A 15,517-nucleotide genomic window follows, 5' to 3' on the forward strand; every position below is an offset into this window, starting at 1 on the left:
AGACGTCGAGATTGGGCATTCCTTATACCAAAATTTTGTTTGTTCCCTGCGGAGCGGTGAGTGTGTGAGGGTGGGCGTGTCATACAAACGGCTACGTTGCTCTCTCTCGCTCGGGGCGTCAGGTGCAGCTGCTTGTCCGCTGCTGGATGAGGAGTTGGCACGACGCTCGCCGTCGGTGGTGCGTGATGAGTCCGTCGTCAGATAGCGCCCGCAGCTCGTCCTCTGGCCACCGTTCCTCACTCTTTTCTTGGTTCCCAGCTGATGCTGGTCGGTGTGTGCGTGGGTCGAACCCACGGCTCTCTCGCCGGCGCTCTCCTCTTCCTCACGGGCGGCTGGTCAGGCTCTTTCCCCTGCTGGATGAGTTGAGTCGGTACGACGCTTGACTTTGAAGGTGCTCAATAGCGCTCGCCGCTTGTCCGCTGGCAGCTGACACCCTTGCTCGGTGGCGCTGCTGCGTGCTCTCTCCTGCTCCGTGCTCTCTGGCAGTGCACGATTGCGTGTGCAGCTTGGTCGATGCTTGGCGCTTTCCGCCCTTTCTCGAGGTTGATTGCTTGACGTTGCTCGTCAGTTCAACTCGAGCTGCAGCTGCTCGTGGGAGCTGCACTCACTCTCAAAACTTGAAAATTGTATTTGCACACCTCTTAAACAACTGTGAAAGCTTAGTACAATACGACTTATCGCAATCCTTGACTTTGCAAGCGACTCAAAACATCAGGATAAATGTAGAATAAAACTTTCAGCGATACTCTGTTGGTCCATGCCGAACTCAGCACCGAGCATCACCTCGCCCCTCTTATCTGCGAGACACGACACCCATTGCTAATGTCGAGGCCATGCCCCGGAGCCTGCCCGTCGCAGTACTCTCTGTCGCTTATCGTAGTAGCCTCTTGCATGATCTGCGCCTTTGGTTATATCTTAAATTCGCTCCCCTCTCTGCGTGTCTCTTGCGAGGGGAAAAAAAAACAAATGCTCTCTGTCACCGCAGGCGCCTGGTTGTCCCCCCCCTCTTCCATTGGTGACCCCGGACTGTTTCTGTCAAAGTGTATGCTTTGTTTGCATCCCCCCCCTTCTCCGTGATCTCTGCTAAAAAGGGAGGGGAGGCAGCCTTTAATCGTATTTTATGGCTACCATGTGTTGTAAAATTGTTGGAAGACAAAGGTGGCCGGGGAGGCTCTGATTCCATGGAATACATATTATCTGGTCTTGTGCGTTTGACCTGTTTTTCTTGTATCTCTTTTGAGTTACCCCAAGATTTGTGATGTATCATAATTTTTACCACAGATATTCTGAGGGTTTTATTAAGCTGTTGCTCTCCATCCGTGTCGACAGGGATCTGTGCTTTTTAGTCTCGAGTTTTAATTTGATATCCTGAGGTTGGATATATAACTAAGTTTTCACTTAAGCTTTCTTAACTGCTGGAATTTAAATTCCTTGGTTCTCTTGGTAAAGTCATGTTGATAGAAACATACAATAAGAAATCATATATATATATTTGAGTTGAATAAGGGTGAAATAAAATAAGTAATAATAATAATAAAGCCACTAATATATAACTGCAGTAGTCTATAACGTCGATTTATTCTTTTTGCTGAGTTTAGAACTTTTACCGTTGAAGAAAACGCCAGTTGTAATGCCCGTTTGTCTCTGCTATGTGCCTGTGTTTTACGGCTCTGGAGATGTTTGTGAAACGTCCAAACGTTCTTGGGTCGTGTCATGCGGTCCTTTGACAATCTGGAGATTTCCCAGATCTTCGTTAACCCCTCTTTGCCCCGGAGTTTATTATTTTAATGGCTCTTTATGACCTCCAGATGTTTGGTGTGGCTGGTGGGAGGTAGCGGGGTTGAGGGTGTTTGTTTTATTTTTTTAATCGATTATTATTTTTAAAAAATATTGACAGAATTATTTTTATTATAAACTTTTTGAAAAAGGCCTATATATACAACACCTGGGTTCGTGAACAAACATTTTTTACAAAAAGTCTGCAAATAAACTACAGCGCCTTCTTGAATTGGATTGTAATTCGAAATATTTTCACAACTCATTCCATTCTTCTTGTACAGGAGACCCTTGAATCTCGTGGGTTTATCTTTTGCGATTTCTACCTATTGCGGGCAACCTCTTTGTGTTCCAATTTAGCTATCGCGGGGGTTAGTTTTGGCCCTTTGCAGGTATACTGTACCCAGAAGTACAGTATCATTGACTGATACCGTGGTACGGGGCGGGATGAGGGACGCGAGGTAGTCGGTGGCATCTCAATCTTTGCCGTGCAAGCATCTTGCGGACAAAGACCCCCATATAGCCTTTTAGCAGACTGCTGGGGCAAGTGCTGTTAGTGAGCACCTACGAAAGCTGACATGGTACACGAGGGGGTGGTTGGCCAGCACCACACCTGGGCGCCTTTGTCTCCCCAGTGGCGATGTTTACACATCACACCAGGTACTTATTTGAGGCTGAATCGACCTAGGGGAGATCCAGGACAGATTCAGGTCATTGGTATTGGGCGTGAGCGGAAATCGAACTCGGGTTGCCGGGTTCGTAGTGCAGTGTGCTAACTGTAGAACTCCCGCTCCCCACTGTCTGCACGATTCAAAAGCCCTGTCTGAAGTTACAGGCGACAACACCACCACCACACTCAGTGGTACCTCTCCTGCTTTTTTCAACCACAACTTTAATATTGCCATCATACGTTCAGCATTGTCGTTCACTGTTCTCGTCACCACATAGAGTGGTGTTTGGCATGGGGGGGTTACCACTTAGACCAGGGGTTCTCAGGGTCTTGTTTATTCTGACCGAGGCAGCAGTGTTGGGTTTGCCGTTAATGTGGAAACACTTCATACACGTGGACGCTGATGCGGGGTTGTGTGATGCCGTACCAACTCGATGGGGCTGTGAGTGCATCTGCCATAGCTAACCCTGCATTTTATTGAGAAGCTTCTTTTACATGTATACAGTATCGGATTGTATGGCTCTTCTCTAGCTCATGCTTTTTGACTCTTAATTATTTTAAACACCCCTTGGATAGTCACTTCAGCTACCTTGAGGTCCATGGAGCTGGGACAGCACAGTTTTAGACAGCCACGGGTAAATCGTGTGCTTGATCGTGACCAAAAACACCCGATTGAGAATGACTGCGCATTGTCCTAGCGGTGTTTACAATGCCATGTATCTTGTCAGGTGAAATCTCATAAAATCTGAAAGTTAACCGTGTGTGCAGTCCGTGGGTTGTGGCTGATTTTCCCCACGAGGTCGTGCCTGGACGGATGGCTCTCCGATTGGCATCATGTGGCGCAGTTTTCTCCACAGGCAGGTGCTGCCTTTACTCTCCCCCGCCTACTCTACTGTTGCCAGCACAGATTAGCAGATAAAAGTCTGTGTGGCTCCGCTGTGCATGTCCGCGCGCGCATTTGCCGTGGTGTCTCCCCTGGTTTGCTCGGCTCGTAAGGCACAACTGTATATTTAATTGCTTTTCCATTTATATTTGTGTACGTCTGTGTTGGAGGGGGAATTTTTAAAAGAGTGAAAAATATTTGCCGAGTGTGTCGGTTCCATATTGGCAGCACAAAATGTGAGAAATTTAACAGTACAGAGCAAGGCAGTGTGTTTAACAGGAACGTCATCTGAGTCATATTGCCTTGTGGCGGTTGGCCCTTGAGGGACCGTGTCCAACACATTGCAACCATTTAGCCCCAGAAAGCATTCGTACGTATGTAGAGCTTCTTTCGCACAGCACGCAGCCACCTGTGCTAATCGGAAGTGCGGCGAAGGACAACAAGCTAAACAACAAGCAGTTCTAAAGAAATTAGTTTGTCAATCTAGATTATTTAAAAGTGTAAAGCTCCAACAGCTTCCTAATATCGTAAGGAAGAGCGTTCCAGACGGCTGCAGAAGCGCATCTGAAAACCTGCGATGCGGTGACCGTCTTTGTTCGATGATCAGCAGCCACACATCGCTGATACGAGGATGACCTCAGTGGGCTTTGCCTGATAGGATGGGGATGGTTTCGTTTTATTTGTATGTGTTTGGTGATGTTTACCTTTCTTGTACTTTGTACTACAATCATGTTTTTGTACTGTTTGTTGTTGTAACGTTCTTATCCGCCCTGACTGGACATCTGTGAAAAAGAGCTTTTTAGGTCATCAGATTCCTCCAGTATAAATAAATATTCTGATTCTGATGAATGTGTCTGTGAAATGAATTGTGCAAACGTACACAATTCTGCTCTCTTTAGTGAGAAAATGGTGACTTCGGACCACGAGAATGTAAAAACCAAGAGACAGGAGGAAGGTGTTAAGGAGAACGCGGTGAGCGAAAGCGAGCTGCCGGCGCCGATGCCACCAACGCCGAGCACGGAGGGGAAGTGTGATGCAAGCATGGAGGGGAAGGGCGACGCGGCGCGAGCGCTGGCGCTGGAGAGGAGGAATCACGCCCAGTCGAGGGACACCGGCGGAGGCATGGCCGGTGATGGCCTTGTCCGGGGCGCGGGCTCGGAGGCTCCGCAGGAGAAGCAGAAACGGGCGAGCAGGGGCCCGGCACCCCCCATGCACGACGACCCGTCGCTCCCGGCGGGCTGGCTCCGCAAGCTCAAGCAGAGGAAATCTGGGAGGTCTGCGGGGAAATACGACGTCTACATATTCAGGTGCGTGCACGCCCACGCGAACCGTCCGAAAAAGCGGCGGACGTCACGGGAAGGAATCCAAATGGCCGTGGCGCTCTGGCCCGCTCATGTCTTACCACGTGCAGCCTCAAACGCAGCAGCGAGTCATGGCCAACTTTGTTTTTCCATGACTGAGCTTATGGATGCAGCCAAAAGAAAGCAAAGTCCTTTTAGGTAAGTGTTATTTTTAACACAGTTGCAGAGAAATTGCCCCCATGGTAAATGGCACCAACAAACCTTGTATCAGAGTTTGTAGATAAGAAATACAAGTTAACATGTTTCTTGAATTGAGCAAGGTTATTATAAGAGATTGGCAAATAGGACAATTAGAAAACTTCAAACGTGTGTCAGACAACATACAACTTAGGTACGTATGTACAGGAGTAAATCGTATTTTAAGTTCTTTATATGCACACACATGTCTTGGCTCTAACAGCCCAGGAACAAAACGTGGCAGTAGGTTAGCATGGTTATATTGTACAGATTGTTTTATTATTGTTACGCTTGTTTTCCAAGGAAAACCTCACAAAGTCTCAATACTTTTTCAGGAGGGTCCTGCCAAGTCTTTTTCAGTATTGGGGCAATGCTGCTGCTGTGCGATCCCAATAAAGTAATTTTTGGGTAATTTTTCAGCATTCGGATGTTTGGCTAATCCTGGTTACATTGTGTGTTTTTTTGTTTTGGGAGGAAATTGGAGAACCCAGAGGAAACCCATGCAGAACAGGTGGAGAAAACATACAAACTCCACGCAGAAAGGTGACCGAGTCGGGAATCGAACTCAGGTCCATCTAGCTGCGAGGCGCAAATGTTAGCACCGCTACCCTATTATAGTGTTGAAACGGACACACAATAGGAAACTTACACTTTTACACTTTGTGCGAGTAGAACTGAGTTAGCCTGCTATGTTGCCGCATGTTCAACAGAGGGCAGTGTCGTATGCAAGTAAAATGTGTGGGCTTGTATTTGATATCTCTATATTGTACGTTTTCTCATGGACTGCATTGGATCTTGGCTCAGGAAAAGCCCTGATTGTAACGGGCTTGGAACTCGCCACAGAGTTTTACACTTGGAAAAAAACCTAATTGGGATGATCGAGTTTAAAGTATTCTAATTTTGCTCTACTTTTTTCTTAAGAGACCCTTCTAAACCATGTATTTAAAAGTTAGCTGAAACATTGGTGCAAATAAAATGTTTTGAGTTATTATTTAGGATACGTTTGTTTAAATGTATTTGTTTAAATCTAGTAACACTGGTCCCCTTGTGTAACTCGTACACATTCCTTCTGTGTCTTTCAGCCCGGAGGGAAAGCAGTTCCGATCGCATGCCGAGCTCCGGGTCTACTTCGGTAAGGTAGGGGAGGGGATCCTGAAACCCGAAGACTTTGACTTCACGGTGGGAGGACGAGGCAGGTCCGACGGGAGAGGCAACCGCTATCCACGCATGCCCAGATCGCCGAAGGCCACAGGGCCAACAAGAGGGCAGGGTAGGGGCAGAGGAAGGGGCCGGGGCAAGGTGACTGGAGGCTTGGGACGGGGTAGAGGCTTGCCAGGCAGACCACCCAGCCAGCCAGCCATCGACCCTCTGGCGCAGGGACACACCGGAGTTGGGAGCGTTCCACCCCCGAGCGCTGCCGTGCTCGCCGCAGGAGAGCTCATGCTGGCGAAGAGGAAGCGCGGTCGCAAACCCAAACTGGGCGCGGAGGCTTTTCCGCCCCCTCGGCCACCTCCGAAGAAGGCCAAGTTTGAGCTGCCCGTCTCCGAGGAAAAGAAAACAGTGGAGGTCGCGAATCTCTCAGCGGGTTTGCCGGTTATAAAAGAAGTGCCCACCGTCATCAAATACACGGCGCCTCAGTCGGCAACTGTGGGAAGCGCCGCAGAAGTGAGGCCTCAGATCGGTGAACCTGAGGACAGGCAACCGAAGGTCAACTTTAAGTTTTACAAGCAGCGGTCTAAGAGCAACTCTGTGGACAAGCCCAAGAAACGAGAAGAGCCCAAACCGAAGATAGTTTTTGTCTCCTCTAATGCACCGGTCCGGTCGGAGGCGCCCGTCAGGAAGCCCGCGGATGGAAACAAGCTCAAGGAACAACCATCCGAATCGGCGGTGGCCGTTCCCGACAGCAGCTCCTCGCCCTCGCAGTTGGACCAAGGACGATCGGCAGAGACCAGAAGTGCGTAACGCGACGTGAGAGAACCCACACATTTATTAATCATAACTTGAGAACTGTAACCTTTAAAAGGGACCTGCTGCTAAGATTGCCTATCCCAGAATGTGCTGCCCGGTTGTTTCTTCCTGTATGAGAACACATATCCGATAATAGAGCTCTCCACGCACACGCTTCCACGAACAATAGACTCTTGTCTTCTCCCGCAATACCGTCTATTATTGTGGTCTTTGCATTTAGTAGTGAGAAAAGGGCATAGACACATCTGTTACTAAGTTACGTGCCAGTGTGCCACTCTCTTCCATATAACTAGTGCTCAGTGGCAAAATCAGTAACCGGCAATGTTTATCCGTCAGCCTATGTACACAGCCCGTCTAAGACAGTCGTGTGACACGTTGCTTTGTAGGAGGTTACCGTGTACTCTGCATATTTTACAGTTCAGTGTTTCAGTGTATAAGTACCGTTACGTCTATGGGAGCTACGCAAAGCTTTGCAGTCTGCAATGGTGACATGTGTAGTGCTCATTATTTACAAGCAAAACCTGTTGCAATATTTCATTGCTCAGTGTAGGACGCTGTGCACCCTTGAGGCCTTTCTGTGGTGTGGTTTTTTCGTACTGTATTTATTTGCTATAGTTTTGAACTGACCAGTCGAGAAACTTACGCGAAGTATTTTATAAGACTAATCACATGTGCAATGGAAAATAAGAATGTAGTTTTTTTGCTCTTTTTATGCTGCACTGTTTATGAACAAATGGATGTTATTGTTACACTTGCTAGCATTCAGCATTAAGTTTTGTGGTGTCCGTTTAGTAACATTTGTGTATTGTGATATCTATTATATTTTAGAGCAATACAAGAGATATCGGCACATGTTAATCTAAAATAACAAATCATTTAATGTTTTCATGCCAAAAAAAATTAATCCAATTAAAAACATCGAATGCTAGCAAGTCTAAAGCTGTATTTGATGCATTTGAAAAATGTTTGGAAGGAAGCACTGAAATGTAATATAGAGTATGTTATAGGCTATTTCGTGTTTTGCAGTGTCCAGTTTTTCTATACTGAATTTATGTGGCTTTATTGTACAGTATCTAAACTGAGTTAATCTTGAGAGCTTGCTGGATATTGTAGCATTGTATGTAAATAAACGTACGAAGTTTGATGCAGGTGGATTGCGTTTATTGCACAGCAGAATCGTGGTCCTGTAAGCACGGGCCCAGGAGTCCAGGCTTTGCCTGCAATGGATGCAGATCTGATGGCAGGATGGATGTGACTGAGGTGTGGTCGTGATCGCTTCATCTTGGTTTTCAACATAACATAACTTGCCATCACCAACACAGACTGTCTTCATGTACATGAAGACAGTCTTCAGTCGCACCTTTAAAATTCACTTTTAATACCATTACAACAGTCCATCCATAACGCGCAGCTTTTACAGAGACATGGGAAATTTGACATTTTATATTTTCTTGCGTTTCCATTTTCACACGACTGCTTTTCATAGTAACTTTGTCCACAGAATGCACCCCTACTTCGCAATTGTGGGAAATCTGGCGCTGTTGGCGAAGCAGAATTTCATCATAGTGCGTGGAAGCAACATTTGTTCCAAGTAATTGACCCCTTCGCAAAATCGTATGGTTAATGGATAACATCTTGGCTTTTATTAAGTTAAGTTTTAAAAGCGAGGTGCCAATCCGCATTATAAAGGTGTTTGCATTGGCTTGCTTTGAGCTGCAGGTCAACGAGGTGATCCTAAGCATGACCAGCAGCATCCTGCAACGCCTCTTGTCTCAATCCCCAATGACACGCCAGTTTCTGTCGCACGATGGCAGCAGCAATGTGTTTACGAGCTGAATGCCAACGTCGAGGTTTGCTAGCCAAGAGAGGGCTTCAGGAGAGAGTTCGTGCCGTTTTTCTGCTGTTCCTCCTCGGTTGAAGCAGCACAGACCACAGTGGGTTTACTGTATGGTCCAGTAGTTTGGGTTGCATGGCCACGATCGCACGACTGTGGCTTATCTTTCCATTCATGAAGGTAATGTGCTCATCGGCCTCTTGATGTTCTGATATGGTTCATGGTTGCACCAGCAGTGTCTTCGCGGAGGAGGAATGTCAAAGCTAAGAGGTGCGGATGTTTGGGTTCTGAACGTGTGGAGTATTTCTGGACGTCTGCGGAAATGCTCGCCGTGGCAGACGACCGCGTGGACTCGTCTTCCGACAGCCTAGCATTCCGGAACGCCGAACGTTCCGGAACGTAGTCGACAAACGTCATCGGGAACAATCGTATGCATTCTAAAAATTGGTGGGAGTGGACGATCCATTCACAGGACGTCGTTGCGTTCTGCTACTGCGGCTGCTGCTGCTACGTGTTGAGAAGTCTGCGTTAGTGTTTCCGAGGACAACTTGATGCATTAAAGCGATGGCCGTCCTGTGGTGATTGTCGGCAGGCATTTCACTGATTTGTCTTCGGCAAGTACGGTTGTTTGGTTTGAATTAATTTGTCTTTTGCTGCAGCAAATATTTGCGATTTCAAAGCTGCAAAAATGCTTGCAACACTGAAGTACTTTGTAACATATTCTTAATTAAAAAGATAATCTAGGTTGATGCATTATTTAGAGCCCTACACCACAAGCTTTTTACAAACAATAGTGCTGCGTAACACACGGTTCTATATGCGTTGGCGCCCATGGATGCAGTGCACTGCCAACGTCACAGTAAAACCTCGGTATATACTTAACTAACCTCCCTAAGTGCATGCAAGCGTTGTTCATTTTTCCAAGTTTTATTCCCTGCTTGCTTACCGGCGTCATGTCAGGCAACAATGCTTTTCACATGCTTGCAGAGTGGCGCGACCCCCAGTGAGGGTGGTGCCCACAAGCCCCTCTAAACCCTGCAGGTAGCAGCTACTTTACCTCGCTCACCCACGGGATTGCATTTTCCCATATGCTGCTATGGTGATGTTCATTGCACGACAGTGAAATATAATTTTGTCATATCGTGGCTGGAATTTATCTAAATTAGTTAAAAATATGTTTTTAACACAATGGCTTTTTATGCTTCCATTGTTGTGACTGGGCTGAGAGCATGGGACGCAACTTGAGAACGTGGTTTAATCACAGGAGGCTGTAAAATCGTATTTTAACCCAGGAGCTCCACAACTTTGGCTCGGCGCTATCACCTCCGAGGTGCATCTCTTTAAGAATTAATCATGACAAGTCCTTGATTGCCTTGTGCCTGTGAGTTATACACTGGGCGTGCTCTTGTCGGTTTTGTACCCGAATCACGATGTCATTTATTCATCCAGAAATGCGTCGGTGAGTCCCAATGCTGTTGTTCAGGAGGGTTCTGCATCGTGACATTTGGCAGCTATTCAGGAATCTTGTTTGCATGTTGAAGGAACCTGCGGTGCCCTAAAACCCTCCGCATACCGGGGGACAACACTAAATCGCCTGCAAAGATTGCTTCGTCCAACCCACTTGTCACCTTGCAACTCCTGCCAGTTTTGGAGACTCAACAAAATCTCTGCATGATCCACCAACCCTTACCTCCAAACTGTAGGGTGAAGGGGCTGTGTGCCGCCACTCCCTGCTTGGTATTAACGTAACGTTCGTGCAAGGTCACAGCTCTATACGCCTGCGCGTTTTGTCATTTGGCAGTTTGGTGACTTTCTGATGCCACCGCACAGCAGCAAAAGTTGGATCCCACGCAACCGCCCGCTGCTAACGGGGTCCCCAATTAATGCCCCTGACTGTCCTCTGTGTGTTGAATTGAGGCAGTGAAAACTACATCCGATAACAATTTTAGTCGTTTGTGAAAATAGTTTTTTCAAAAGTTACTTCGCCAAACTACAATTTCGCTTTTACCCCACCGCCATAAAACCGATTTTTATTGTTCTGCAGATCTGTATTTAGGGTTTTGTTTGTAGGCTTTCCATCTGGCTGGCAGTGGGGGAATTGGTGTCTCAGTTCAGGTGGCAAGAATTGATTTGTGCTGAGATCTGGTACCAGTACTGTGTTTAACGTTATTGAAGAATACTGCAGTGTTGATAGACCCCATGCTGACTGAGAAACATGTCTGGATTTGGTCTACAGTGGAAAAGGTGACGTCTTAAATCTGTATTTTCAATGTATGCAATCAACGTATGTATGTTGAACTTCTTTTGCACTGTACATAGCCAACCAAGCTAATCATAGGTGTGGGTAAAGGACAACAAACTAAACACAAAAAGAAGCTCTCAAGAAAGTATTTTTGATGCATGGGTCTCTGTGAGTCTATGGGTGTCTGTGTGAGACTGGGTCTGCATGTGAGTGTATGGGTCTTTATGTGTGTATGTATGTTGAACTTCTTTCACATACGTAGCCAACCGTGCTAATCGAAGGTGCGCGGTGGAAAGGAAAACAAACTAAACACACAAAGCAGTTCCGCCGCTTGATCACGGATTACTTTCACATAAAGAGTTATTAATACGAGTCCCACAAATAATCTCTGCGAATGGGCGTGGGGCGATGCTGGTAGCCGTATGGGCGCAGGTGGTAGGCGAAGTACTCGAATGCGTACATCCACTCCGGCGCCATGAAGTGGAACGAGATGGAGAAGTCCGAGCAGCAGTCGGGACCCTGCGAGCCACGGGGAGGCGCGGCGGAACAGTCAACGGCGGTTCTCGCACTGTCAGGGCGCCACGGTGGCTAGGAGATGTTAACTACCTCGCCTGGTATGCATGAGGTCGTGGGTTCAACCCCAACCCTGACACCTGCTGTATATTTTGAGTTTGCGTGTGTATCTCCCCGTGGTCGCGTGTATTTTTCTCAGTTTCTTCCGGTTTTCCCTCCATTTAGAATCAACGTGCATTTAGAGTATTTGGCAACTATACATTTCCACATGGTAAGTCACTTCGTTGAGCTATCGTTTGTGGCCAGGTCGCTTATGAAAAAGAGCTACATAGCTGAGTGGTGCTTACATGTTTAAATACAAAAATCGTCACCTATGAGGTTGTATTTGTGACAAAAAAACGCCATGCAGTAGTGGTATCGTCAATGTACATATTTCCAATTATTTAAACATTTATTGTCAGAAATAAGAGGAAATAATTAGTCACTTTGGTTTTGTTTTTCCAATATTCTAGTTAATCTTACTTTCAAATAACGTACATTTTCCCTGATTTTGTCTTTTCATGCGTCACCGCAGTAGCTATCAACATTGCCTGCGTGAGTATGTCATGACAAATCCAATGCAAATGGAATACTCGACAACTTGGCAAATGAATGATACAAATCCAACCCTCGGATCTATCTCCCAATCTAATCCCCGACCTGCTGAATATTATTCGTTGTCTTCAACGTCCTCCATGGCCTCCCCTCCCCAATGTTCCCCATTCCAACGCTTCCCCTCTTATCAAGCAGCGCTCGATGCGAAGTCACTGCTTGCGCCGCTTAGCAACCGCCGCAGGTTTGTGTCCTCATTGCAGTGGTTATTAAACTTTACCGCAGCCTTGCACCCTTTGATTCTCGATCGTAAAAAAAATACATTGTGAATAAATACGTAGGGTTTGATGAAACAAAATACAGTCATACCTCGGTATATGACCGCTTTGGAATACGTCGAATTTGGTATACGTCGTGTTTTGACGAGACAAAAATTGCTTGGGATACGACTTCTTACTAGAACTTGTATGGGTCGCGATGAGTCCCCGCGTATAGCCTAAAATCCTGTCGTTCACGACTGAAACAAAGCGCCGCTCAGTGTGCGTGTACAGTAGTTTAAATGGAAGGGGACTCTCCTTCCAAAAAATACCATCTCCTCCTCCCCTTCCTCACCACCATCCTCGTAGGCTACCAACTCCTCTCAATTTTTTTTTTTTTTCAATTTATTTTAAGTTATTTATGCATTTATTTGAATTAATGTATGCATTCTAGTAATAAGTAGTGTCTAAATTATTTTATACAACCCCATTAATGTATAATATGCCATATAAAATATCATTTCTTATACTCTGGAATGGATTATTTCCTTTCCCTTTATTTCTTATGGGAAAAATTCGTTTTGTATACGTCATTTTCGGTATAAGTCCTACCTTCTGGAATGAATTACGACGTATACCGAGGTACCACTGTAGTTGTTTCGATGATTTACCTTCTATAAAAAAATTGGCATTTCTCGCACCCCCAAAAAGGGCATCTCGCACCCATATTGGATGCGTGCACCCCAGGTTAAGAACCGCTGACGTAGGGAACCCATCCAGCCGCCGCTTGACCCGCAAGAGTCCGTGCTTGCGCCATCACTGGTCAACGTATACACGACCGTGACCTGCCTGTCGTTTTCTCGCGCTCATCTGTGTCGGCCACTGATCTGACATCGGCTGCCCGAAGCACCGATCTCAATCTGCCAGACATTAAGGCCACCCAGAATGAAGTTCTCACAACATTGGAATCTTTTTTCAAGTACAGGTAGGAACAACAGTTCCACACTGCCCACCAGGGATTATTTGTCTGTCTGTCGTGCATAGCCACGCCCTCGATTTGTATTTCATAGAGCGCTTCGGGCGGGCTCAGCACCACATGTAGTGCCGCCCCACGCAACTTGCACGAATGCGCTGTCCAACCAAGTTCCTACCTGCCCACTCCGAAGGAACATGTTCCTAGCACTTCTCTCCCAACCAAAAACAAAAAAACATGATCGTCAACCTTCCACCTAAGCAGTTGGTGCGCACGGACATCCCTAAAAGTATGAGTTGGAACGAACCAAGGTCACAAACCGACACCCAACGGACCTCGTCATCGCCCTTGGCTGGAGCCTAACTTGACAAGAACGTCTCTGGAGGATGATCGCCAAAGTCAAATCGAGGACAGACACTGTCCACTGGGGAGCAATCGCCCCAGTCCTGAAAGGTGGTGCTTCTCAACCTTATTGGGCTACTGCTGTACCCCTCCTTGTTAAATTGTGTTTTAACCGAGTATGTTAATTATTCATACATGATAAGTAAATGTATGAAAAATGAACATCAATATTTTAACCAATTGTCTATTTTGTGAGGTATCCTAACTAGCTAAGTAACTGCAAGCGATTACAAAATTCAATGGACGCTCAGCATGCATGACGCAATTTGTCCACGCTTGTTGGTAACTATTGGAAGCAACTTTGTTGACGATCAGTAAATTGAGAAAGCTCTTTTATATCGGTCGAGGTTACCATATGTATTTAAATTTTATTGCAGTTATATTGGCAGATTCATACGTGATTATTCACCAATGACTCACGTATTACGTAATTTAATACATCACTTCAAGCCCCCGGTTGAGAAGCACTGCTTTAGACGGCCACATTGTGCATGCCATTGTAGAGTGGCAATGCACAAACTCAACTCTGGATGTGTCGCAAACCATCAAGGGCCTGCCAATCGACGCACAGCAACATGGCTTCCCGTGCCGTCGAACATCGTCGCTCCACGTTTACGCCAAGAGGCGGCAAAAAGGTAATATGGAAACCCATGTCAAATCCCCCGATTGCCGATTCGTGACGATCTTCGCCGCCCTTATGGCAGTCGCCTAAAATCCCGTCACCATTCTGGTCGCCTAAAATCCCTTAGCCATTTATGGTCACTTAAAATCCTGTCACCATTTCTGGTTACCTATAATCCCGTCACAAATTTCTGGTCGCCTAAAATCCCGTCACCAATTCTGGTTACCTACAATCCCGTCACCATTTCTAGTCGCCTAAACTCCCGTCCCATTCTGGTTGCCTAAAATCCCATCACCATTTCTGGTCGCCTAAAATCCTGTCACCACTTTTTGATCGCCTAAAATCCCATCAATTCTGGTCGCCTAAAATCCCTTAATTTCTGGTCACCTAAAAATCCCGTCACCAATTCAGGTCGCCTAAAATCCCGTCACCAATTCAGGTAGCCTAAAATCTCGTCACCAATTCAGGTCGCCTAAAATCCCAGCACCAATTCAGGTTGCCTAAAATCCTGTCACCAATTCAGGTCGCCTAAAATCCCGTCACCAATTCAAGTTGCCTAAAATCCTGTCACCAATTCAGGTCGCCAAAAAACCCATGACCATTTCTGCTCGCCTAAATCCCGTCACCATTTCAGTTCGCCTCAAATCTCGTCACCAATTCAGGTCGCCTCAAATCCCAGCACAATTTCTGCTCGCCTTAAATCCCGTAACCATTTTTGGTCGCCTAAAATCCCGTCACCAATTCAGGTCGCCTAAAATCCCGTCACTAATTCAGGTCGCCTAAAATCCCGTCACCAATTCAGGTCGCCTAAAATCCCGTCACCATTTTTTGTCGCCTAAAATCCCGTCACCATTTTTAGTCGCCTAAAATCCCATCACCAATTCAGGTCGCCTAATATCCCATCACCAATTCTGGTTGCTTAAAAACCCCTCACCAATTCAGGTCACCTAAAAATCCCGTCACCATTTCTGGTCACCTAAAATCCCGTCACCAATTCAGATCGCCTAAAATCCCATGAGCATTTCTGGTCGCATAAAATTCCATCACCATTTCTGGTTGCCTAAAATCCCATCACCAATTCAGGTTGCCTAAAATCCCATCACCATTTCTGGTCGAATAAAATCGTGTCACCATTTCTGGTCGCCTAAAATCCCGTCGCCAATTCAGATCGCCTAAAATCCCATAACCATTTCTGGTCGCATAAAATTCCATCACCATTTCTGGTTGCCTAAATTCCCGTCACAATTT

The 15,517-nt window shown here is 46.3% G+C and overlaps 2 protein-coding genes across 4 annotated transcripts in view; one reads left to right on the forward strand and one right to left on the reverse strand.

The window, feature by feature from the left end:
* Positions 1-7,979, forward strand: part of LOC133354594 (methyl-CpG-binding protein 2-like) — a 36,244-nt gene extending 28,265 nt beyond the window's left edge. For both annotated transcript variants that reach the window (XM_061571559.1, XM_061571558.1), the window contains exons 2-3: positions 4,229-4,636; positions 5,950-7,979. In XM_061571559.1, coding sequence (XP_061427543.1) covers positions 4,236-4,636; positions 5,950-6,829 — 1,281 coding nt within the window. In that variant the 5' untranslated portion in view covers positions 4,229-4,235 and the 3' untranslated portion in view covers positions 6,830-7,979. The remainder of the gene's footprint in view (positions 1-4,228; positions 4,637-5,949) is intronic.
* Positions 4,447-15,517, reverse strand: part of LOC133354595 (glycoprotein-N-acetylgalactosamine 3-beta-galactosyltransferase 1-A-like) — a 46,024-nt gene continuing 34,953 nt past the window's right edge. The window contains exon 3 of one of the 2 annotated variants that reach the window (XM_061571561.1): positions 4,447-4,605. In XM_061571561.1, coding sequence (XP_061427545.1) covers positions 4,582-4,605 — 24 coding nt within the window. In that variant the 3' untranslated portion in view covers positions 4,447-4,581. Of the gene's footprint in view, positions 4,606-8,051; positions 11,431-15,517 lie in introns of those variants that run through there. The other variant, XM_061571560.1, reaches the window with a different exon arrangement.

The sequence above is a fragment of the Lethenteron reissneri genome, chromosome 48 (genome assembly GCF_015708825.2).
Source record: "Lethenteron reissneri isolate LAM-NWPU_2019-01 chromosome 48, ASM1570882v1, whole genome shotgun sequence".
Classification (NCBI taxonomy): domain Eukaryota; kingdom Metazoa; phylum Chordata; class Hyperoartia; order Petromyzontiformes; family Petromyzontidae; genus Lethenteron; species Lethenteron reissneri.